The 23,848-nt window shown below is 35.7% G+C and overlaps 5 protein-coding genes and 1 long non-coding RNA gene across 8 annotated transcripts; 1 reads left to right on the top strand and 5 right to left on the bottom strand.

The window, feature by feature from the left end:
* Positions 1-981: 981 nt before the first annotated feature.
* LOC109169739 lies at positions 982-2,392 on the bottom strand. The gene is made up of 3 exons (XM_019318627.1): positions 1,804-2,392; positions 1,584-1,671; positions 982-1,472 (listed from the first exon to the last, which is right to left on the bottom strand). Exons 1-3 carry the CDS (start codon positions 2,200-2,202, stop codon positions 1,063-1,065), a joined length of 897 nt encoding a protein of 298 aa, XP_019174172.1. The 5' UTR covers positions 2,203-2,392; the 3' UTR covers positions 982-1,062.
* A 3,245-nt stretch (positions 2,393-5,637) lies between these two features.
* Positions 5,638-11,014, bottom strand: LOC109169722 (kinesin-like protein KIN-7N). 2 transcript variants are annotated; one of them, XM_019318611.1, is made up of 18 exons: positions 10,771-11,013; positions 10,530-10,619; positions 10,022-10,140; positions 9,817-9,930; positions 9,661-9,742; positions 9,490-9,557; positions 9,271-9,327; positions 8,836-8,978; positions 8,644-8,746; positions 8,478-8,558; positions 8,215-8,283; positions 8,079-8,138; positions 7,838-7,990; positions 7,431-7,715; positions 7,237-7,323; positions 6,985-7,143; positions 6,622-6,888; positions 5,638-6,291 (listed from the first exon to the last, which is right to left on the bottom strand). In XM_019318611.1, exons 1-18 carry the CDS (start codon positions 10,913-10,915, stop codon positions 5,854-5,856), a joined length of 2,520 nt encoding a protein of 839 aa, XP_019174156.1. In that variant the 5' UTR covers positions 10,916-11,013; the 3' UTR covers positions 5,638-5,853. The 2 variants fall into 2 exon arrangements, with proteins under 2 accessions (XP_019174156.1, XP_019174157.1); XM_019318612.1 differs by having other exon boundaries at positions 6,204-6,291; positions 6,510-6,888; positions 10,771-11,014.
* A 2,470-nt stretch (positions 11,015-13,484) lies between these two features.
* Positions 13,485-13,883, bottom strand: LOC109169795 (bZIP transcription factor 2-like). The gene has a single exon (XM_019318685.1). It carries the CDS (start codon positions 13,881-13,883, stop codon positions 13,485-13,487), a length of 399 nt encoding a protein of 132 aa, XP_019174230.1.
* Positions 13,884-14,889: 1,006 nt separating this feature from the next.
* LOC109170625 lies at positions 14,890-15,424 on the top strand. Its single transcript, XR_002052476.1, has 2 exons — positions 14,890-14,981; positions 15,193-15,424. It is a non-coding gene; the product is annotated as an uncharacterized LOC109170625 (long non-coding RNA).
* On the bottom strand, positions 15,207-20,515 carry LOC109170624 (uncharacterized protein KIAA0930 homolog). Its single transcript, XM_019319819.1, has 12 exons — positions 20,092-20,515; positions 19,324-19,513; positions 19,110-19,184; positions 18,779-18,885; positions 18,347-18,407; positions 18,190-18,249; positions 18,041-18,115; positions 17,621-17,737; positions 17,005-17,059; positions 16,208-16,327; positions 15,540-15,760; positions 15,207-15,433 (listed from the first exon to the last, which is right to left on the bottom strand). The coding sequence occupies exons 1-12, from the start codon at positions 20,127-20,129 to the stop codon at positions 15,410-15,412; spliced, it is 1,143 nt and encodes a 380-aa protein (XP_019175364.1). The 5' UTR covers positions 20,130-20,515; the 3' UTR covers positions 15,207-15,409.
* A 640-nt stretch (positions 20,516-21,155) lies between these two features.
* Positions 21,156-23,069, bottom strand: LOC109170655 (protein PHLOEM PROTEIN 2-LIKE A10-like). 2 transcript variants are annotated; one of them, XM_019319854.1, is made up of 2 exons: positions 22,784-23,069; positions 21,156-22,663 (listed from the first exon to the last, which is right to left on the bottom strand). In XM_019319854.1, exon 2 carries the CDS (start codon positions 22,621-22,623, stop codon positions 21,367-21,369), a length of 1,257 nt encoding a protein of 418 aa, XP_019175399.1. In that variant the 5' UTR covers positions 22,624-22,663; positions 22,784-23,069; the 3' UTR covers positions 21,156-21,366. The 2 variants fall into 2 exon arrangements, with proteins under 2 accessions (XP_019175399.1, XP_019175400.1); XM_019319855.1 differs by having other exon boundaries at positions 21,156-22,623.
* Positions 23,070-23,848: the final 779 nt, after the last annotated feature.

Raw genomic sequence — 23,848 nt, 5'->3', positions numbered from 1 at the left:
GACATGTTTTATATGATGGGCATGTGTATCTTTGTAGGATTTGGCATCTTCCATTGGCAGTTGAAACATCATTATCACCTCATTCAATTCCCCATTCTGCCAATGCAAACAGATTTAGTGCTTTCTTTACTCGTACCAAACTTTATATACTTGAGAAAGAGAGTAAAAGTTAGATGGAAAACTTGAATGTAAAAGCCTTAAGATCGATTCCAGTTCGCAGTTTTCCTCTTCATCCTACTTTAGTCGGAGGAGGGGAATTGCAAATTGAGATCGATCTTAATGCTTAAATCTCTTTATTCATACTTCAATTGAGATCTTAATTGAAAATGATAAAAATACTCTTAATATTTTTATATTTTGTCATGTCTTAAACGAAGGGGTGACTGGTGTGATGAATTTTGCCACTAAAATAATAGTCTAGATCAAAACTTTCATTTTGTTAATATTTGTGGGACTAAAATTGATATTTGCTCTATAAACAATGGTAGTTGATAAAATGAATGGCATTGGGTCTAGCCAACATGTGACTGGCGAGTCCATACTTGTGTAGGGTCCTAAGTCTTAACCCTTTGCTCGGGGTTAAAAGGGGTGGCTTAAGGGGCTTATGGGAAATGGGATATAAACCTTTTATTCTCCAACTAGTGAGAAAGAATTGTTTTTTCTATTTAGATATAGAACAAAAGACTAATCTTTAGTTTTTTTTTGTTTTTTTTTTAAATGCTACTGACTTTATTACATTATAGTATCTATTCAAACATATTTTCTCAACATGCCTCCACTGACCCCCCACATGGAAGAGGTTATTATATGCCATCTGAGCACAAAGTGTTTGACAACAAATCTTTAGTTAAATGGAGTGAAAAATCAACTCCTTTCTTGTCCTTCTTTCTCTACTTATCTATGGGGCTAAATTCCTCTGGCTCTGGACATTATACCTATGATGCCTTGGGTTGACTACACATAACTATAATGAATCATGCATGCCAGAGTAGAACATAGAAAATTAAAAGTATGAAAATAGAGATAATTAGAACTTGACATGTTGTTTGTATATTACTCAGTTTATTTATAATTAAAAGAAATAACCATATCTCTAACAATCTCATCTCTAATATCCTCCAACATAATCTCAGTAATAATCACCCCAATTTCCTGTGACTGCTGAAACCCCCTCCATTCTCCCTCAAAATCCAAGAACTCGAAATGAACCAGTTGGTTGACATTGGTTTCATCAATGGGGTCTTGGCTCCACTCCCATATATTCTCACATATCAGCTTCCACAGTTGCTCAGGATCCAAGATTCTCCCCATCTGTTGGCCCCTCTGGTCTCTTCTTCTGTGGCTCTCAACCACCTCACTCACACAGTCAAACAGCAGCTGTTTTGTTTGTTGTGTGGCCTTTCTGTTTCTAGCGTACTGACAAGCGACACTCCTTCCCACTAATGTTGTTTGAGAGTCTGAGGTTTCTTGTACTGTATGTATAAGGAAAGACATCAAGAATTGTATGAGTTTTTTTTTTGACTCTTTCTGGATAAGAAAAGAAAGTTAAAATGGGGGGAATGAAAAGATGAAATCTTTATTACTTTGATGAATCGGGGAGACATCATCATCTGAGGATTCTGTTTCTTCCAGTACTGAGACAGGGCTGAGCTGCTTTCTGTCTTCAAGAACCTGTTAGCTTTATGAACAACCAATCTGAATTGATAACAACCCAATATTTAGACACTACTTAACTTGGTTCAATTCTCCTTAACCAAGTTTGACAACATTATATTGTTGTGTTCTTGAGACTGAAAATTTTACCTGTTTTTCACGTACTTTGCAGCCTTCATCATCTTCTTCTGCATCAATCTCCGAGCAAGAATTGAACACAGTAGAGCTACTTGCAGATGATAAATGATCATCCTCAGCTAAATCCTGCTTACCAACACGGCCATTATTTCTATTACTCCAACAATTCTTGAATTTCCGATTGGCCTCAGATTGGACAATCCTGGTAAACACAGCCCCCACAAGCTTTGAACAGCTTGGGAGTAGTGATCTTCTTCTCTTTTTTGTAGCAGAGCTTGTTGATCCTTTGAAGAACTGGGCAGAATTATTGCTTCTGGGGTAGCCTCTGTCATGAAGGTACTCCTCCATTGTGAAAGGCTCTTGCTGTTCTTGGAGGAAATCTCCTAGCTGTTTGGATATTGGAGAAGCCATTTGAGCTTTGAATTGAAGATAGCTGAGAATGAAAGGGTTCTTGATGGTGGAGGTGTTGATGAATGAGGACAAGAAGAAAGGCTTCTCTGGGGTGCATTAATTGGGGTAGACAAACTATCACTCAAGAAAGGTGACTGGACATACATGCGTTTTCCTCACAAAAAGTCAGAAGTATTGCCTTCAAATCATACAATCAAAATACTAAAAACAATGTAATTTTTTTTTTTTTTTTTTTTAAATTATAATCTAAACTAATGCTATTTTATATCTCTTGTACAATCAATTGTTCCATGTTAAGGCTTAAGAGAACCCTCATCATTTATCTACTTCACAAAGTATATATCTTTTAATTTGGAACAACCAGCCAAGTTGGTCAGACAGTTGATTGATGAGTCGAGCATGCATGTTTATCTCTCTTTGTGGTTCTTTGCAAGCTACGGATGACAATGCCAATTTCACCTAGAGTACACATACCGATAACAATTATAGACTTTCTTGTAAATTAAAAAATATTTTTTGATGATCAACAATAGTATAATTATATGACCCATCTAACAGTAATTTTTGAATGCACTAGTCTCCAACAATAATTTCATTATATCAATCATTGATATGTTAAACTGTAACCTAAGCTGATTAAAAAAAAAAACTGTAACCTAACCTGATTAAGTGACTCATTTACAGATTTACTTCAGTTCTGGCCATCCACTATTTTTACGGCATATTACGGTACTTGCACTCTTTTTTACTTTAAGTTCTGTTTTTTATTTCATCCCTCGTTTTGGAAGAAGAAGAATGATATGCTATCTTGCCTGACTTTGTCACTTTGTCAGGTATTTTCCTATTTTAAATATTATTTGATATTACTTTATATTGAATTAATTTTAGAATGTCTCGCTATATATATATATATATATATATATATATATATATATATATATATATATATATATATATATATATATATATATATATATATAATTTTGTGCATTGCAGCTGGGTCTGATAATAATTTTGAAACGAGTCGGTAATGCTGAGAACGGCATATTGAAGCAACCATTCAATATAGTCGTTCTTGTTCTTCTTGCACTTAGCATTGCGTCTCTTGCCATAGTAGGAGGTCCTTATGGTTGGACTTCTCGCACATACCTTTTGGAGTTGGCAAGATTAGGAGGTAGTATTTAATATATTGGTAGTTTATTTGCTACTCAGGCTTTGGTGCCCATGGTTCCTAAAATAATATGTGCACTGAATGAATGGGTATTTTTATTCTTTAGTATCCCGGTATTAGGATATATGTTATTTATTTGGCGTTTTGTAATAGATTAGGATAGAACAAATTTGTAAGAATATTTTTGTTACGAAGAATAATTATTATTGTTAACTATTTTGTAAGAATATTCATATAACATTGCACACACACTACACGGATAATTGGGCAATTATTTGGGCAATTAATGAAATGGGTTGTATCGATTATATTTTTTTATGTTATCCTTGCATGAATTCGAGCAAATAATTGCCCAATTGTCCGTGCAGTGTGCGTGCGATGCACGGATAATTTTTTTGTTTTATATATTTTGATAATAAAATTACGGTATTAATTTTAAAGATTTTAATTTTGGTAAGGCCATATTTATTTACTCGAACAGGGCCACAAAAATCTAAAAACCGGCCCTGTTTCCATGTAATATAAAGTGTTTATTTATTTATTTATTTTTTATTTTTTATAAAGAAAGTATATAGGTAAAATCAAATACTAAAGAAAAAAAAGCCACATAAAAGAGACAAGAAAAGGATTATTTATGGTCCCAAAAGTCTGTATTGGGCAAGCTCAGAAGATAGGCCATCCTTATACATTGGCACCAAGGCAAATTGAATGCTTAGTTCTGCATGGGAAACTTTAAATAATAATAATACTAATAAATCATTTCTCTATGTATATATAGACTCATGAATTTGAATTATCTCTATCTCCAAAAGAAAAATGAAAACATATTTTTATGCATTAAAATTGAATAAGTTGTTAAAGGTTGCATTCATGCATCAATAAACTGATTGGCAATGTTTGTTCTTTGCATGCATGCCGCATGTGCATCACCTTCACCCTTCCTTTTCATCTTCTCTTATCCTTCATTCTATCCCCTTTAATTAATGCACCACGTTCTACCATATCAACTAATAAATTGTACTCATCATAAATATATCACTTTTAGGTGATGAGGAAACCTACCTCATATATTTCAGTTAAACTCCGTTTCTGTTTAATAATTACTCTGTATTAAATTGTGAATTTAGCTGAGATATTGTTAATAAGAATCTAACTTGTGATCTTAGTAATAAAATTTTTATTATTATTTTAAATGAGATTTACAGCTAATGATGTGATTAGTGTGGCCTCCATTTTATTATTTTTGGAAGTACGTTGTGATATCGACTCAAGGTTTTCTGGATATCCATTTTTTTTTAAAAATGGATAATCAAAGATTAAGACACTTGATAACATCCCAATGTTTCCTTTTAATCAACCCAATAGCTGTAATCCATCTATCCCAAAAAAAAGTGAACTTTGGATGCAAAACGCAAAACTACTTTGCCCCACATCCCACCGTATAAAGATTAGAGAAGAGGGTGTTTAGTAGGCAATATTTGAAAGAAGAAATCAATGTTTGAACTTTGACAGTGGCAATGTGAGAGTTATGCCTAAAGTCTTGTGTAAATCAGTATTTGGTTTTGTCTATTGAGTCATTGAATCACTGTCATTTATATTCTTCCAAATGTTCTGTCGGACCGAGGTGTAGGACCCCTTAGAATTGGGGATTCAATCTTTTGGAAGAAGATTAGAGAAGACCTATCTAAATCGAAGTGACTTAATGAGTTAGCAACCTTTAAGTAAAAAAATCAATGTTTAATTTTTACAATAAGCTACCTTATAAGAGAATTTACAATTGTCAAGATTTGATCTTACGTTATTGAGGGGCAATTTTAATCTTACTTTATTGAGTGTAGTTTTCTATATGAAAATCAACTAGTTATTTGTGAGAGAAAAAAAAGTAAACTTTTTTTTAGGAGATGACCCATCTTCAAAATCCCTTTTTCTTCCTCCCATTAACCTTATCCGCCCTCAGATTTATTTACGGAAAGTGCATAAATTTGACATTTTGCGCAATCATGCTATCTTTCTCAGTTTGAGGTTACCGACACCTTTTATTATTATTATTGTTGTTTTTAATTTGATGTAAAAATTGAATTCATTAAAAACCATTGTCTGAGCAGATAGAAATGTCATCAAGTAATGGTCCCACAGCACACCACTCAATGGAGCAGTTAATGTCTGCATTTCTTTCAGCCTGGATAACCTCATAACCCCACTTCTTCCTTTTAAGTTTGCGAGTTGAATAAAAATTTAACTTTGAATTAAAAACTTAACGTAACTATTAAATAACTAGATCATGTATTAAAAAAGAAAAGAGTGGATAAACAGAAATTGAGATGACTTTACACCAAATCATCTCTTGCAATTGTTTGTATGATACACTAAAACAACATGAATGCAAGAATCTGCAGTGTGATAAACCATTTTAACTTAACTAGATTAAACAACAACCACTCTGAATACTAGGGGATTTTGGTGAGAAATCGCAGAAACACTTATAATCCAGGAGTTCTGGATACTGGAATTGGATTCTGAGCCTTCAAGTTGTCTATCATGGATCTGAAATCGCAGTTAAGGGACATGAGTGTTTTCTGTCTGCGTGCAAATGCAAGGCTGAAGTCTTTTATGTATTCTTCAACATCTTTCCTCCTCTGCTCTTCCACGCTGTAATTCTGCAGGAACTTTTCTCGTTGGTCTGTAAGGCGAGCAATCTTTTGAGATGAGTCCGTGGCTTTCTGGATTAACATATCTCGCTCTTCTTTCAGAGCACAGAACTGCTTATCTAAGTTCTGATATCTTTCCCTGGAAGCCGCGAGAAGTTGATTGCTTGACTCCAGCTCTTTTTCCAGGCTGCAGCATTTGTCCTTGATTGTTACAGCTTCTTCCTCGAGTTTCCTCTTCCAATGAGCAATTTCTTCCCCAAGAGTAGGCCCCTGGGATCAAATTAAGCAACGGATGGTTAAAAGGAACGTGATAAAAGTACCAACTTTCCAGACAGTTAAGCTAAGGTGATTCTTGTGAGTTGTGACACTACTAATATGCCTGAATTGACAGAAAACAACTCACAATCGGTGTGTCTAGATTCTAGTGTTCTACCATGCATTTGTTGCTCACAAGAATCACAGGGATTAACATGTGTAGACACTAGTACCTTAAAATATCATGAGCCTCAAAGAAGAGAGATAGTATCCCAGGGTCAGAATGGAGAAGAGTATAAAAATGAACGTGTGACATCTTGTTATCTGTAGTGACCAGGCAGCTACCTTATGTTTGCTGCTGTATGATTCATTTTCTGAAAGTTGGCTGGGAATTGACTCATCAGGCAGCACAAGTGATGATATTGTACTATTCACCCTCTCATAAAGCTTCTTGCGCTGCTCTTCAAATGAAAAATGCTTCCTATTCGAAGACACATCTCCATCCATAGCCAATGAAAAATGAGATTCCAAAGTTGAGAAAAGGCAGACGCCAATCTCACTTGTGGCAGATAGTAATTTGGCTGTTGCCGACTTCTCATTATCTACATAGTTCTGTTCCACAGACCATTAAGATAGTGGATACAATGTCAATAAACTTTACCAGCGCTAAGACCCAATAAAGCTAGTGATATGTTAAACAGACATTACCTTTAATATTGACATGACATCCTTGAAAATATCTTTGCAATTTTCAACAGATTCAGAGAGTCTTTCAGGGATTTCTCGAACTAGAGAAGCCTCTTGCTGAAGTTCAGAAATCTCTCTCATTAACTCTTCATTGAGTGATGTTTGTTTCACATAATTTGTCTGAAAATTAATGAGCAAAACATAAGCCAAAAACCATAGAGTAAAGTAAACTTATCTAGACCCCAAACTTATGTGTGCTAATATGAGAGTAACCTTGAGTTCATCTCTTTCCTTTAATACTTGCTTCAATTGGCTCTTAAGATTTTCTACCTCTTGTTTGTAATCTGATATGGATGGATCCTGGTAAAGTAAAAATCAGCATAAATGTATAAATGTCATTCATTAATGTATTAGATAAGAATGTTAGACTGCTGTAAGCCTGTAACCAATATGAAAATGAGACTCACTGTGGGTACACAGTTAGCTGAAACTGAGCTTTTCATGGCAGGAGTCATGTGGAGTGCATCAAGATCAGCTACAAAGCCTTTATTCATTTTTGCCCATGCATCTTCATCAGCAAAATCACTAAATGCATCAGGAAGAGGACTGTACTCAGGCTGCCGTGAGTAATTTGATCGCTTAGCAACGAAGGCAGCAGGAGCCGCTTTAAAACATGGTGTACTAAAATTATCATCCTGGCCTGTGCTGCTGCAAGCTTTGCTTTCCTCCTTAAGACATTGTTTAGCAAAATCCTGAGTCCAGGAATTGAAATTAACCTTCAATTCACCATATCAAAATCACGGCATATAATCTACTTGAGCAAGGGGAAAAGAGATGCAAGAAAAGATTAGATTATCCCAATTAGGACAGCTACCTGAACAACAAGGCCATTAGAATCTGATAAAGTGGGAAGATTGTAGAGCTCATCAATTTTCCTCTGCTGCTCCATAATGCATTGTTCACGCTCCTTCTGGGATCTTCTTTCCTCCTCCAACTCCATAGCAAGCTTCTCATGCTCTAGTTCATACTGATAAATGAAAAATGAGTAATCATCTTAATACAAAAGACTAAATGCTCTTGATTAGTCTGAAGAGAAAAAAATACTCCGCAATTACCTTCAACAAATCATTTCTCAGTTTCAGAATCTCCTGTTCAAGCACTCCAGAGTGGGATCCCTGTAAACCAGGTGTTACTTCCAATTTATCTGGCTATATATTTTTGGCTATAAGTTCAGGTCAACATTATTTTCACCTGAAGTTTCTGACGTAATACTTCTATTTCAAGTTTTTGTCTCTTCAATAATGCCGCATCTGTCAATATCTATTACAAAAATAGAATTACAATCAACTCTATCTCCAATTAATGAGAAGCAAGAAATCAGCTATACCCACCCACACCCCATAGTCATATCATATGCAAACAACTCATGTCAAGAAAAAAAACTACTCCTTGATTCTTGAAACACAGTAAATGATTCCAAGTTCATTCTGAAGGAAATAGCAAAGACTCCCCACCTCATTCACTTGAACACAGTTGGTGATACGTTTAGCCCTGCTAGCAAAATGAAGTGTTCCCCTTGTTTCTTCTACATGATCCTAGTGATATTAGCAGCATAAAATTTCAATATTAGTATCAACATATAATTTAAAATGCAGGACTGGCATACAAAAAATTGGGTACCTCTTCTGGTGCTACAGTGCAAATTATAGAAGTTTTGGCATTACCACCAAGTGCAGGTTGAAGTATGCGTGTAAGCTTGCTATCACGATAAGGAATATGTCCCCTGAATAAATAGTACATTAGTTGAGGAGTCAGGACACAGTCATATACTCATATCTATAGATAAAACAACAATTATAAAGGAACAAGTACCTTTGCTTAGCACCTTCACTTAATTTGTTAATGACATTGCCAAGAATCATTAAACTTTTGTTAATGTGCTTTCCTTCCTTAAGACGAACTCCTCCAGCTCCAGTTTTGGCAATCCTTTCAGAGCCAGCTAAGTCAACTAAGTTCTGTTTCCCAACAGAAACACAAAGCAAAAGGAAAGAAAATTTAGATTGTATAGTCAATGAAATGAGGAAATAAAGTAAGACAAAGATAGAACTCCATGGTCTGTCTTGATCTCTTAATCATTATTTTATCATCATAAAAAAACATTTAGGGTGTAGATTGATTTAATCTTTCATGGAAACTAGTTGTAATCTTGAAAAACTCTTAGGAGAATGAAATCCAAATAGACTTATATTTTGAACATTTAAGAAATCTCATAATCTCAGGCCAAGGTCGTGAGGAGGAATACCATACCAAAACAGACACACGAATAGCATCATCTGAACTATCTTTTCCCTTGCTTTCAATTACCTAATTATGGAAACAGAAAAAGTAAAAGGAACTAAATGTTTTAGAAGTGCATAAAAGTGAAATAACTGCTTCAGAATATAAAAGAAAGAAATGCATATGCAGATATAAAAATCAAATAACAGCTTCAGAATACAGCATTCCCACAAAAATGAAAAAACTTACCATCCGAAAGATGGTGTGAGATCTGCTACTTCGGACATTCATGTTAGTCTCCCCAAAGTGCCTATTGGCTGCACCACCATCATTTCAAGAAGTTAGGGTTTAGAACACAAACTGTGGAGCCAATCATTGGAATTTGGAAAAGCATTATAAATACTCTTTTCAAGGTCAAACCTTCTCCAAGTTGGATGAGCTGAAGTACTTGTTCAGCTGTATTCACAATTTCCTCCCTCAGTCCAGCTACAAATACACCACGCTATAGAAATAGAAATTGATGTTAATCACACCCAAATAACTTTGAACTTATACTAGTTTTTTTTGTAACTTTACCTCTAAACTTTCGTGGATGGGCAATTTCTGGTTCTCAACAGCAAAAAGATCATTAATTTCTTCATTGTAAATTTCCAAGTATGAGACTCGGATCAGAAATTCCCTATCAGTTGTCTGAGAACATAAAGGTAAAGCTACTTAGACTCAGACTAATAGATACTAACCATAAAAATAGTGAAAAACATCATAGAGAAGGAATTTATACCATATGAATTTTGGTAAATATATCATTCACTGAACGTTGAGTGATTCCTGCATCATTCTCAGAACCATTCATGGTAAATGTCTTACCACTACTTGTTTGCCCATACGCAAATACAGTTCCTGAATTAAAAAGATCAATAATATAAGACTCTCTAAGTTGAGGAAAATATCAGCAAGGCAAGTGCATTCACGACCTCTTCTCTAAAGTCAGACATTTAAAAATAACAGTTTTGCAGCTCCGAAGAAATCTTTTCTGTAACCCGGCACCCTTGAGCATTCAATTAAAGTTGTTATGCAACAAATCTTACTTAGAAGTGAAATTCTGTTAACAGTTTGGAAGCATAGGCTTAGATTTTAGCATTTAATAACGACAATTCTGAAACAATCTGTTGTGTTTATCATTTCAAGTTGAACGGAGACTATTAAACTTAAATCTAGAGCTACAGAAGCCTTACACATTAAAAATAAAATTTAAAAAAAAAAAAAAAAAACCCGGAAAGAGAGCATACCATTGAAGCCTTTAAGAGCAGCATGTATAATATCTTTAGTGATCAGCTCATAAATGCTAGCGTTGGTGCAATCCTGGTCGAACACGTGATCTGCAGTTAAAATAAAATCCAGTATTCATCAGTTCACAAAAACAATTCAAAAAATTGACCAAATTTCTAATACTACGTTCAAATTAAAACATAAATTCGTAAAATAGACACAATAAATGTGCTTATACATATATATAGAGAGAGAGAGTACCAAAAGCGTAGGAAACACCAGAAATGGGGGTGCCAAGAGACTTATGAAGAGAGATGCGATTGTCTTCAACCTTCCAGAAGGTTCCATTGTTGCCGTCTTCACTCCTCGCCGGTCTCACTCTCACAGCTACGCTCACCTTCTCCATCTCTCCCCGTTGTCTGTCTCAGATTGCAGCCTCAAAGTTAGAGATGAAGAAGGTCTGAAATGGCTGATCTTTTCGAATCTGTGGGGCGCTCCAATCGGAGCGGGCTGTATTTCTAGGCGTTGCGATTTGAATTTGTTGCGTTTTACAATTATGCCCTTACCAATAACTTACCTTACCGGGATCTGGCCATCCGCAATTCCGCACATATATAAGCCCAATACACAAGTCCATTAACTAAGCCCAACTGTATTTCTAATTTTTTATTATTATTATATAATTATTTTCGGATCGTTATACCCTGCACCACGGCGCGCACAGCACTGGGGCCTCGCGCCCCCCAAAAAAATGTCATTTTTGTACGTTATGTAGGGAGTTGACGTGATTATGTGTATTTGTTTATACAATTATGTGTATTTTTTATACAATTATGTACATTTTTTATACAATCATGTACATCTTTTTTTTTTTTTTTATATACAATTATGTACATCCGAAACAGGAAATCTATGTGTATTATGTTAAGAGTTGATGTTTATTATGTTAAAAGTTTATGTATATTATGTATTATGTTAGATTATAAGTATTATCTTTTAAAAAAAAAAGTATGTGTATTTTGTTATACAATTATGTACATTCATGTATACAATTATGTGTATTCTAGTATAAAATTATGTACATTTTTGAACATGAGGGTAGCGAAATTTCAAAAAAAAAATAAAATAAAATCTGAAACAACGTCGTTTTGCATCAGAGCGCACAATGCAATGCGTGTCGTGGTGCAGGATATAAATTGCCATTATTTTCCAATTGTTATACCATTGACCAGGTTTATATTGCATTGTGAACTCTGATACAAAATTTATGTACCTTCAGTTAACTCATTATGTACCTACAGTTAACAGTTTCTATACATATAAACAAATAACTTGATAGCTACAAGTACAGAAACTATAAATGCAGGTACAGAATGTGTCAACTATAGATACAGAATTTGACTTGATAATTGCTGACATATAATATGATAGCTACAAGTATAGAAACTATCAAGTGCACGTACAAAATGTATTAACTATAGATACAAAATCTGAAGGTACGGTTATTTTTAGACCAGGGTCTACAATGCAAGGTAGACCCTGGTACATGATATAATTTGTCATTCTTTTCGAGCTCAAGTTTCAGTCAGATGTGAGAGAAAAATCTATTTACAAAGTTCAAACATGAGAAAAAGTTTTATAATTTAATTTTTCTTAATTTAATGCATGCATGCACACATCAATGTAAAAGGAAAGGAAAAGGGATTTTTTTTTTTTTTTAAAAAAAAAGTAAAAAAGAATAAAGTTTCTATTGACAAATAATACAAGTCCTTCATGCAGCAGATATGGGTGTATACAATACATTTTTTTGGGATAGACATGATCCGAATTCACTTTCTTTATGCTATGAAATAACATATGCTGTTGGTGGCATGCATGCATTAATTCCAACATATATAAAAAGCTTCACTTTTACCAGAAAGCTTCTATAATTTATTTATTATCATATTTGCACGGTGCACAATTAGGCCGGCCGACAATATCTAACCAATTACGCACGTCCATTATTTTTATGTATGATACAAAAAATATATATTAGTGTCTAGCCCGTCGTACAGATCTTCTTTTTTTTTTTTAGATCAAAGAAGAAGGGGGTGACCCAAATAGAGGTTTAAGCGACAACAAGGCGTCAAATGGGGATACCAAATTGGTCGTCATCTAGTCTACTAATAAGGTCAACAGGAGGAATATCAAAGATAGACGTTCGGTGCTGTCTATCGTGGAGCTTAGAAACACTGTCGGCCAGATGGTTTTGGTCCCTCGAAATAGGGGCCAGGTGCCAAGAACCAATGGATTCCAGTTCCTTTTTGCATGCGTGGAGGATGTTGCCTGCAATGGCGCTAACCTCACAGCCACAGTCGTTGACAGCCTCCACGTACAGATCTTCTTAATACTATTTACATCTTTTATGTAATTTAAAAGCTATTGTATAAAAATGTCATTTATCTCGTACACTGTATAGTGACTACGATTTCTCTTGTCACTCAAACTATATATTAGAGTTATTATCATGAACCCACACGAGCTTAGCTCAATGGTTTAGTGAGCAGTATTTGAGGTAAGAGATCAAGGTTCATTATGTCCAAAATGAACAGATTCCTTGTACGCACTGACATTTTTGGCCCCTGTCGGGTTGGGGATTCAGCCTTTTGGGGTAAGAGTTATTATCATTCTTCCAAAGGCTGAACCCCAACCTTAAGGGGGGTAAGAGTTATTATCATGATTAGTCATTCGGTCCATGACAAATCAAATTAGTCTTAATTTCAAGTTTTCAGATATATAAACACGAGCAGTATAATATATATACTCGGTATATATTATCATGGAATATATACAACGCTGATGATCAGATGATCATGATGATAAGCCTCAACTTTAATTATTTAGTACAACATAATATTATTGCTAGGACTCTAATATCGGATTAGTTGTAATTAACGAGGGTGAGCGTTTGAAGAATAATTTAATTTCATGTCTTACATACTATAATGCACGCGTTGAAGGCGGGGGCGGGCGGCGGCGAGGAAGAGCCGGCGGGACAAAATGTCGAGTTGTCGTTTCAGGATAACGGCCTCCGACAGAAGCCGGTTTGTCTCCGTTCGGACGAGTTGATACCGGTGCGCAACCACGAACAGCTGCCTCTTCAATTCCCGGTTCTCGACGGCGAGCAGCTTCGCTTGCTCGTTCAGCTTCTCCAATTGCATTTTCTTCCTCAATCTCGACCTCCTGGCTGATTCCCGGTTTAGTATCCGCCGTTTCCGCTTTTTCTCGTCTGGTGACGACGTGTCCGAGGAAACAGATAGAAGTTGCTGGATTTCACTGCTACTGAAATCATAGTCATCAACCATGGCCGCCGCATCTTCTCCAAACATCATCTTCAACTACTATATATGTCAATGTGTTTTTTTGTGTGTTTCTACGTGAAATCAAACGAGGAAAAGGGGGGAAGAGAGTAGTAGAGTGGTCATGTATTTATGGAGGTTGGAGGATGGACACGTCACTTGTGGAATCAGTTCAAGATTTCAACTTTTATTAAAAGTAAGTGCACTCTCCTCCACAAAAGATATAATATATAAAGAAGAAGAAGAAGGTTCATGCTCAGTATGTAGAGGATCATACTTCATATCATATAATGGTGCAATGAATTCTAGTCCATGCAACTAGAAGGGAACATTCATTTTAGGTTTCTTCATCCAGTTGACTAAAAGTCTAAAACCCACTAATTCTGTTTATGCTGAGTAGGAACTCAGGTGACAAAACATTCCTTCGTCAATTTTAAGGTAACTGTCTTTGTTGGGCTCGAATCCGAGACCTCTGGTTATTCTTTTTAATTTAAAGGTGTAGTTTTGTATAATTAAACATACACAAAAAGAAAGAAAAGATGAAGATATCTATACACTCAGAAATAAGCTGTAAATCATATCAGATATGAGTATATGACATCATTTACCACCATATATCTCTTTCAACTTTCAAGTATATTAATACATAAACTAAACTGGAAAAAGTAATAATTCTTGGAATATGCTGGCAATGCTGCAATGTTTATGTGCAGCATCAGCAAATGACATGTTTTACCTAGACATATCGGGTGCATTTACTAACTGGAAAAATGATATATATATTTTTTTGGAGAATTGAATAAATGCAACCTTAATGATTGGTTATGAATAATCATGACTATTGGGAATGCTATACATAAAGGTGAAGTTGGTCACAGTAATAGTACAGAAAAATATAGGTGGCCCCCTTGGTATAAGGGGGGGATATTGAAGTTTGTGGAAGTTAGAACTTTCTTTCTTTGAATGCTTTGCTTATTAGGTAAATGGGGTCAGAGAAAAAGTTGTAGCTAACCTTAATGATGAAGAATCATACCAATTAAGAAACTTGAAACAACAAATCAGATCACAGAATTAGCAAAGGACAGTCAGAAGATTCCTCAATCAGTTCGGTTTAGTAGCTGGTATTTTCAGGTAAGTAGGTAATCCTTGGTTGGCAGGCAGCTATAATGGTTTTGTTTTGTCTAGTGTTTGCTGCAATCTTGTAACACAACAAAAGTGCAGAATAACATGCGGCCTTTGTTTTGGTTTGGTTTGGTTTGGTTTTCACTTTCCTATCTCCCTTTCTATTTCTGTGTTTGAAATTTTAAACGATGCATGAGATATGTGATATGTTTTGTTCCAGAAGAATTTGGGAAATTTGGGGGCTAACTTAATGCAACCTTCATTGAGCATCAAATCAGACAAGAGAACTGTAATGTACAAGACATGATATCACAATGCTTTCTAACCAAGCTCGCTATGCATGTTTTCTTAGTTTAATCTTGGATATACTCATCTACAAGGTAAAGTTGAGAAAGTACTTGATAGTTGATACTGCCCATCACCAATCATCTGCATTCCTACAAGTTCACCGGGGGACTTCCCTGCATTAAGCAATAAGACAAAAGAAAAGTTTATCAAAACTGGAAAAGGGAAGAAGGCATGCTGTCTGTGGTGGAGTAAGAAATTAGCAGAGGTTAGAGATATAACCTTAAGGAGAAGATCATGAGCGATGTGCTCCCAGGGCAATGATATTGACATTAAGCAACACTTTAGGGGGATCATCTCTTCATCTGAGCTCCGTGTAGCAGAAGCAGCAGCATAAGCATGCTTAGCTGCCACCGATGCAACTGATGCTGCCCTTCGAACAACTGCACTGAAACTTAATCCTTTTTTAGGAGGATGATGACCGTATTCCTCCTTGCTTTGATCTGACAAACGGACCAACATTATTTATCGTTGATTGCTATGTATGCAAAAAGAAAAGTTCAATATCTCTTTGAAATAAAAGGTAATTGTTGGTGTATAACACTGTTTATGAAATAAAGTTGTGAGACACTTACAACTTCAAAGTTCAAACCGTCAATCTTAAATCCATTGGTAGAGACGATTTGTTGAAAGAAAAGGATTGCACTATAAGATTTGATGCAAAAAAATTGGGGCAAGTGGCATTACCCCTTTTCAATAGACGGCATTACACCAAATCTTAATCGGGTAATATAAATGAAATTGAAATGCCAGTATAGTTCAGGGTCTAAAATTGAAATTAGTTCTCTACGAGATAAACAAGTTTAATATATAAAGAAAAAAAAAAATTGGTCTGGTGCAAAACTGAAATCATGACATGCAAAAGTAAGTAAAACTAATTTCCAAATTACCTACAACACCAGAAACAGCTACTTCAACTTCCCCACGTCCTCCTGGACCTTTCATGTATATCCTGTCCGTTTTCCCTGAAGAATGAAGTGAAAGAAGACTCCCAAATCCAGTTCTTCCAGCTGCCACAGAGTTTATTCAAAAGAAGAAGAAGAAAGAAAGAAATTAGCTTTTGCTTCACAACTGGATATACAAATTTAGAAGTTAGAGAAAAAATGAACTAAGAATCAAAAGCAACAACACGTGGAGGCTTAGAAACTTCAGACAGCACACAGCAGGAAATTGAATCAAGTATGCAATAGCTGTTTTTATTCACATCCTTTCAGTTCTTAAGTGTCTACCGTCTCTTTTCATATCAAATTGGTATAGGAAGATGAAAAAACTTATGCGGTCAGCCAACATAAAGAATCTCCTCAGAAGCTAGTACTGACTTCAGATAACATTAATAAGCCCAAGGAATTAAAATGTCTGGGCATGATGTGACATTTTAAACAAATTGATGGTATGGATCACAGTGTCACAACCTTTGGACTAAGTATCACCTATTCAACTTTAGAGACTGTTTGATATCAAAAGCCCATAAATAACACCAACTCAGGTTTCTGTGCAGTTACTGGTTAGGTAGAACTCAAATCCTACAACTATGTGCATCTTGTATATGAACTAAATGATCACAGACAAAGCATTCAAAGTAATGATAATGAATCAGAAGTCTGGATGCTAAATTAGTTGTAAATCACATGATTCAGAACACCAAAAACATTGCATGCTGGTGAAACAGAAAAGCAGCGTGTTTTACCATCATAGGCATCTCGGACCATCTGGTAGCTAACGAAACCCGAGAATATAGTGATCTGGAATCACAAATTACCAACTGTCAGGAATGTGCACAAGTGTATCATGTAATGCATGAGTATTATAGAGATTTGCACACTATAAAGCAGGCACAGGTAGGTGGGAATGTCAAATGTAAAAACTGAAAAACCTGAACATGTTTCTGAAAAAATTTAGAACAGAGAAAAGCAAATTCATCAAGCCTAAACTATCACTAGTAAGGAAACTTGTTTTTCAGGGAAGACATTTAATTAACAGGATAATACTAATACTCTTCTCTTTCAGATCGTCTCCTCTCTTTTCTCTCTGTAAAGAGCGCAGATAGGTGGTGTGGGATGGGGGGGGGGGGGGGGGGTGAAGATGGTGACTGCTGCCTTCATGCCAGTTGTTGCAATCAATACAATGTGAGAAAAATGAAGTACATTTTAAATGAGCTACCATTTACTGTATGCAAAGCAAATTAAAAGAGTCCAGCTCTTTCATTTCCAAGTTAGATGAAAGATCTACTGAAATACTCAAAAGTAAAGAAAAGGTAAAGTTACAATTAACTTAAATATGTGATGATAATATGATATTCAAACCTTTGAACTCTGAGTCTTTCCACCACTTGTCTCACTTTGGGAAGAGTCACTGGGAAATGCAGCCCCATCATTTGCATTTAGAATTACACAATAGCAGTGGTCCACATCTGTCAAAACCTGGAAAAGATGTTATTTGGAGGTTTCTAGCCCTGAAGGCATGATTCATCAAAACATTAAAACATATGGGACACATAAATATACGCAATTGGGGAAACAGACTCATCAAAGTGAGTATGAACAGCATGCTAAAGCTTGAATGCATCTATGAACAGCAACTAGTGTAATAAGTAATTCTACCAACATTTCTGCAACTATGGTTAAGCATTCCTCCTTATCTTATTAAATCAACCACAGTCCAAAGCTAGAAAAAAAGGAGAAGATAGCATTTCAAAATACTAAAGAAGAGAATCAATGCATTACCACTGCATCAAAAGTAGAATCAAAATCATCAACGGCAAAACATATATCTGGATACGCAGGAGTTGTTTCTACTTCCTGCAGCGTATGTGTGAAGTTGTAAGATAAAATTCACTAGAATACATGGAGGGATGCACATTAGCAAAACTTGCCTTTCTTGAGTCCAAATGAAAATTAATACGACTTGGAGATGCATAGACAGTCTTCACAACCTACAAAAAAAAAAAAAAAAAAGATCACGATGGTGTTGACAAGTAAACAGTGAGAAAAAATTAAGTATAGAGTATATAAATTATGTTCTTCAGTTACCTTGTATATAGGAGACAATGGCTTGTCTTTGCCAGTTTGGTAATTTTTAAGGACCTCGTGACTAAAAGAAAGTGAGGAAGGACATTATTACAAGGAAAGGGACAAACATCTTAAAGTTTTAGCTTGAATGATAAAGATAGGTATAGCGACTCAGGTACACAGTTTGCAGACAATACCATCGCTGCTTTAGTAAAACAGAAGAACCAAATATTAAGCCTATCTGACAGACATGACAAATAAACAATTAGATGCATGGGGTTCAGCAAATAGTTCTCCTCACTAGCACTAGATTAGTAGATTATACAAATTAATCCATATCAATTACAATACAATCTTCGAAAACAGAAGAGAAATATCCCTGTGGCTAAGAAGATGCCACCTTTTCTTGAATTTCAAATCACAGTAGTAGTGAAATCAAGAGAAGAGCATTACCTGCAAATTGCCACTGTCACACTGAAAGTTGTATGAGCAATCAAGTTCAAGTAATATGAGCGCCTCCAATCCACACCTACTGAGTTCTCACCAAGTAAATCATCCAACTGCAAGGAAATTAAGTAAAGTATATCATCCACAACTTCAACCATCAGAACTCATCTTCAATTCTAAAAACATTGACCTCTGAACTTACCCATGCAAACAAAACAACTTCCATCAGATAAAATCACGGTAGTACTAATACTATGTTGCACTAATGTGAATTTTGGAGGAATTTCTAGACATGGAAGTGAACAATACTTGGAGGAAAGACTAATAATGCCTTTACCTTAGGTGACCACCTCCGTACAAAGTAAGGAGAATTGTCTTCACTGTTGCCATTGGATTCATATCCTTGCAAACTCTGCATACACATTCCGAAAAAATAATAATAAAAGCATTGTGCTACATTTAACAACTCATACATTATGACCCATGGTTTAGCTTTATGAATCTTGCATATCACACCTAATACAACAATTCTAAAACCAGAACTATTATACCATTTTTCGGACGAAGAATATGAGATCATCCTCCTGACGGCCTCTGGATTCCTTTCCACATACGAAATACAAATCCAATACTTCATGCCAGAACTGTGGATCCATTTCCACATCCGATGGATCTTCCTCCTCCACTATGGTTTTCCCTAAAAATTTTGAGTGCTTCTTCACCATACTCAACAACTCAAACCTTTATGGCAGATATTGAGTTAGTAAAGGCAAATGAAAATAGACACATGGAGATAAAAGAAAAATGTTAGTATCCTTCTTATCCTTTCCTAGCTCAAAGAACATCACTTTGACCATCCTAAAAATTCTTCCTTTGTTTATAAATCAACAAGTATGCAGTGTTTTTGAAATACTAGAAAATTGAGATAACCCCGGCATTTAAATGCCAAAGGTTGATTAAGCTAGGATAGATTGCAAAGAAACCTTTTGAATTTGTTCTAATTGCCACTTCACTAATTCATTCTCCAAAACAATACCACCACCACCGCCCACCCTGGCAAAGGAAAAAAGTTTCCAATGGCTCAAATGCTAACCAAGAGCTCATTTTGACGTACAATGCTAATTACGGTTAATATATGGAAACTGACAAGTGCAGTTAGCCCTGCATCATGCGAATTCAATCCAAAATTGCAATTTTATGCTAAAAGTGTTCAACTGCCACCAACCCTTTGAATCTCAAAAGCAGACGACTTTGAAACCTAACCGGAAGAACGAATCAGAAATGTTGAACAAAATCTTAGTGAAAAACGGAAAACTCACCGACTAGGGGTTTGGCCTCCTCCGTTGCCCAGTAGCATTGTGTATGTTGTTCTTTAGTTTTCACCTGATAAAGATTTGTTGCGAATTTCTCAGACGGAATTGCTGAAGAAAGCTTCTGAAGTTTCTCAATCAATATGAATATCGAGACGCTGATTTTACTAATTTGGAAATCGCGAAGTTAACAAGGATAGAGTGCAGAGAAGTTGCAAATATGCAAAGTTGAAGACGTAGCGTTGATTGCCGATGCCACGAGGCAACGCATAGCGCTTTCTCTCTCGCTCTCTCTCTCCCTCACTCTATCTCTCTCTCTCTCTCTCTACGGGAGAGTTACCATAGTATTACTGTTGTGGGTCAATGGCGCGGTTAATTAGTTGGCTTGTGAAGCCAATTATGTACGAGTGGTCTGTTATGCGCTGGAAAGTAACTGCCTCTGTTATCGTATAGAGTTCATTTTTTTTCTTTTTTTGGACAACCAGCCATGAAGGTAGGAGAAAATGATATTTTTTTGGAAAATAGGAGAAAATGATATAAAACTCTTATGAAGTAAATTTTTGGGTAATTTTAGTTATATAAGAGAAGGATTAATAACAATTGTGGGTCACTTTTTTAGATGAATCATAATTTATTTCGTAAGTAAAAAGTAAAATATAAGTAGAATTTGAGAGTGTATGTAGTATTATCTGTATTACGACTCTATGTATATGAGCCAATTTAAAACTTCTTATTCTATCATCTGAAAGGTCAGTTAATACAATACAATTAGTTTTATTAGTTTTCTTCATTGCTTTCGTCTGCCTATTAATGAAGTAAATTAAGAAATATGTATTTTGTTGCCTCAATCCTGAGACCACCATCAACTATAGGTAGAGTTAACATTTTTTTTTTTGAATTAATCAATTGAGTTATGCACCAAGAACTTTCGACTCTAAAGTCTAAAGCTTTTGCCTGCCTGTTAATGAGGTAAATTAAGAAATATGTATTTTGTTGCCTTAATCCCGAGACCACCATCAACTATGAAGTAGAATTAACATTATTTTTTTTGAATTAATTAACCAATTGAGTTATGCACCAACAGCTTTGGACTAACATTACTGCTACAATAATATGTTTTCAAGATTCCTCATTTACACATACCCTTAAGAAGACTTGGTTACAAGAAATGTGTACTTTGCAATTATTATAGAGGCTAATAACAATTCTATACATGGTCCTTATTGGAATGGAAGATCTATATCCAAGAAACTAAACCTGCATAATATGTAGAGTATAGATGAATCAGATTTGGGCAGGCAACAGATTGTGAGTACTGCCCAGTATATGCAACAACAATGCAAGGCATATTGTAAGAATAACAGAAGATTTGGCACAAATGTATCTGATCACATCCATCCCCCGCTCCGACACTTCTTCTTGAACTACATTAACACTTGTTTTCAAGCTTTGCGACATCTTCCATACCAGGAACTCCACTATGGATCTTACAGTCTCAAATGTCACCCTGCCCGTAACATCAAGCACAAACTTCCGGTTACTTGGCACTGCCAATGTGGACGAGACACTACTCAGCCATCCGTTACTCTGCAGATCGATGGGTTGGCTCTTCTCTGGAGATGCGTTCTTGAAATCCTTGCCATTCATTTGGGTTGGATCATCGTCGCTGTGATCAACAATGGAAACAGAGGATGCCAAACTCAAACTCGGGTCAGGATTAGATGTCAAGACTCGGTGAGAAGTCTTGACCAGAGTTTCCACAGCGCCATTGCAGAGGGAAACCATAATGTCCCTAACTTCGGCTTGATGTTTAGGATTAGTCATTCCAGAGAACATCTCATCGTAGAAGTTAATATGCATCGTCTTATCAAGATAAACAGCAATAGCAGTGCCTACAAACGTCTGTATACAATCTGCCATCAGTACTTTAGACCGATCACCAAACACTGCATCTACCCAACCCGGGGGAGTGGATGAATTTGGATGATTCCCAGGACAATGATTCCCATCCATGTCCTCACGAGACTGGCTGTTCGAGTAAAACCCCATAACCAAATTCTTCGCGAAGCTACCAACAACCACTGAAGCAAACCCGGCCCCAGCACTACTGGTCAACCTATCCATAAGTTTATCTGAAAAATCTGAACTTCCAACATCTCCAGCTGACTTATGGTGCCCCTTCAATACCCCAGATGTTACAGCCTCTGAAACTCTACTCAATGCCTTTGAAAACTCCTCAGATCGAGCAACTTTCGACAGTTGCTTAAAACTACTGGGAATTTCATTGGAATCAGACTGCAAAAACTCCTTCAAATCCTTGGACACAACAGTGACAGCCTCAGCAGATTCACACACCATTTCACCTACAGACACTAAAGCCCACAACACCTTCATAATTCTCCTCCTCTTTCTCACAATAGACGGTATATTATACACTCTATATGCACCATACGATGATGCCCCAATAACCCCAAGTGCAATCAACCATTTCTTCTTCTTCGGCGTCAAGATCAAACCTTTCTTTACAAACTCAAAATCCATCTATATATACGTTCCAATACAAAGCTCAAAATCGATTAAACATATGCATCGATTGGAAAAAAGAAACAAATCAATGAATTAGGTTTTCGTTTTCCGAAATGCTGACACAGTTGAAAATTCTGGAGAAAAAACTAGCATAGATTATGGAGGAAAGACGAACCTGATGTGATTATGAGCCGTTTGAGCAGAAAGAATCAGACGAAAAGAGAAGGGATTATGGATCTTGTTGTCTTGCTGGGTTTTGTTTGTATTGAATGGGTCATTCATTTGAGTCCAGAAAAAAATGGAATAAAAGGGAAATTGTGGCTGGAAATGGAAAAGATTTTTCTTCTTTTAATTCTTCATGAAATATGAAAAGAAAAGTGGTGGTCTGAATCTTTTTGGCATTTGGTTTCTTCTATGATCCGTGGCGTTTTGCGGCGTTCGGCCAATCCGCTGCCAGGAGGCAAATTGTTAATACCTGTTTCGTAGTTCGTGCGTGTTGGCAAATTATATCGTGCCAGGAGCTTCAAAACAACATTGTTTTGTTTAATGAAAAGAAACGACACCTGTTTCGTGTTGTTTCGCGCCGTTTCACAAAAAGTAATTCTGTTATTTAATTTCATTTTGTATACACTGTAATTTCAATTCAACACAATTACAGTTTCATTTCGATATAACAACAGATTCACACACCATTCTCCGTTTAATTACAGTCAGTGGTACAGTGATTGAAATTACTCCGTAAAAGTCACCCAATTCCAATTCCACTTTCAGTTTCACCCTCCTCATAAATGCCAAAAAATTTTCCGGCAAAAATTGAACGAAAGAATGCACCGAAAGGACCAATTTTGCTAAGAAAGTCATAGTTGTGGACTAATTCTACAAGTTTTAAAAGTCGTTATGCTGTGAAATTGTGTCCACCTTTCAAGGTGCACACGATTCTATGTTCATAATTATTGAACTATATGTTTATAATTATAAAGTTATATATTCATAATTTTTGAACTTCATATTTATAATTGTTGAACTCTATATTCACAATTACAGAACTCTATGTTCATAATTACTGAACTATATTTTCATAATTATAAAACTATATATTCATAATTTTTGAACTTCATATTCACAATTATTGAATCTTAGTCATAATTACAGAACTCTATGTTCACAACTCTATGTTCATAATTTTTAAATTCATAATTATGAACAGTTTTGAAACCGTGTAGTTAAACATCATAATTTG

The sequence above is a fragment of the Ipomoea nil genome, unplaced genomic scaffold (genome assembly GCF_001879475.1).
Source record: "Ipomoea nil cultivar Tokyo-kokei standard unplaced genomic scaffold, Asagao_1.1 scaffold3321, whole genome shotgun sequence".
NCBI classification, from domain to species: Eukaryota; Viridiplantae; Streptophyta; class Magnoliopsida; order Solanales; family Convolvulaceae; genus Ipomoea; species Ipomoea nil.
This window is presented reverse-complemented; position numbering and strand designations above follow the sequence as displayed.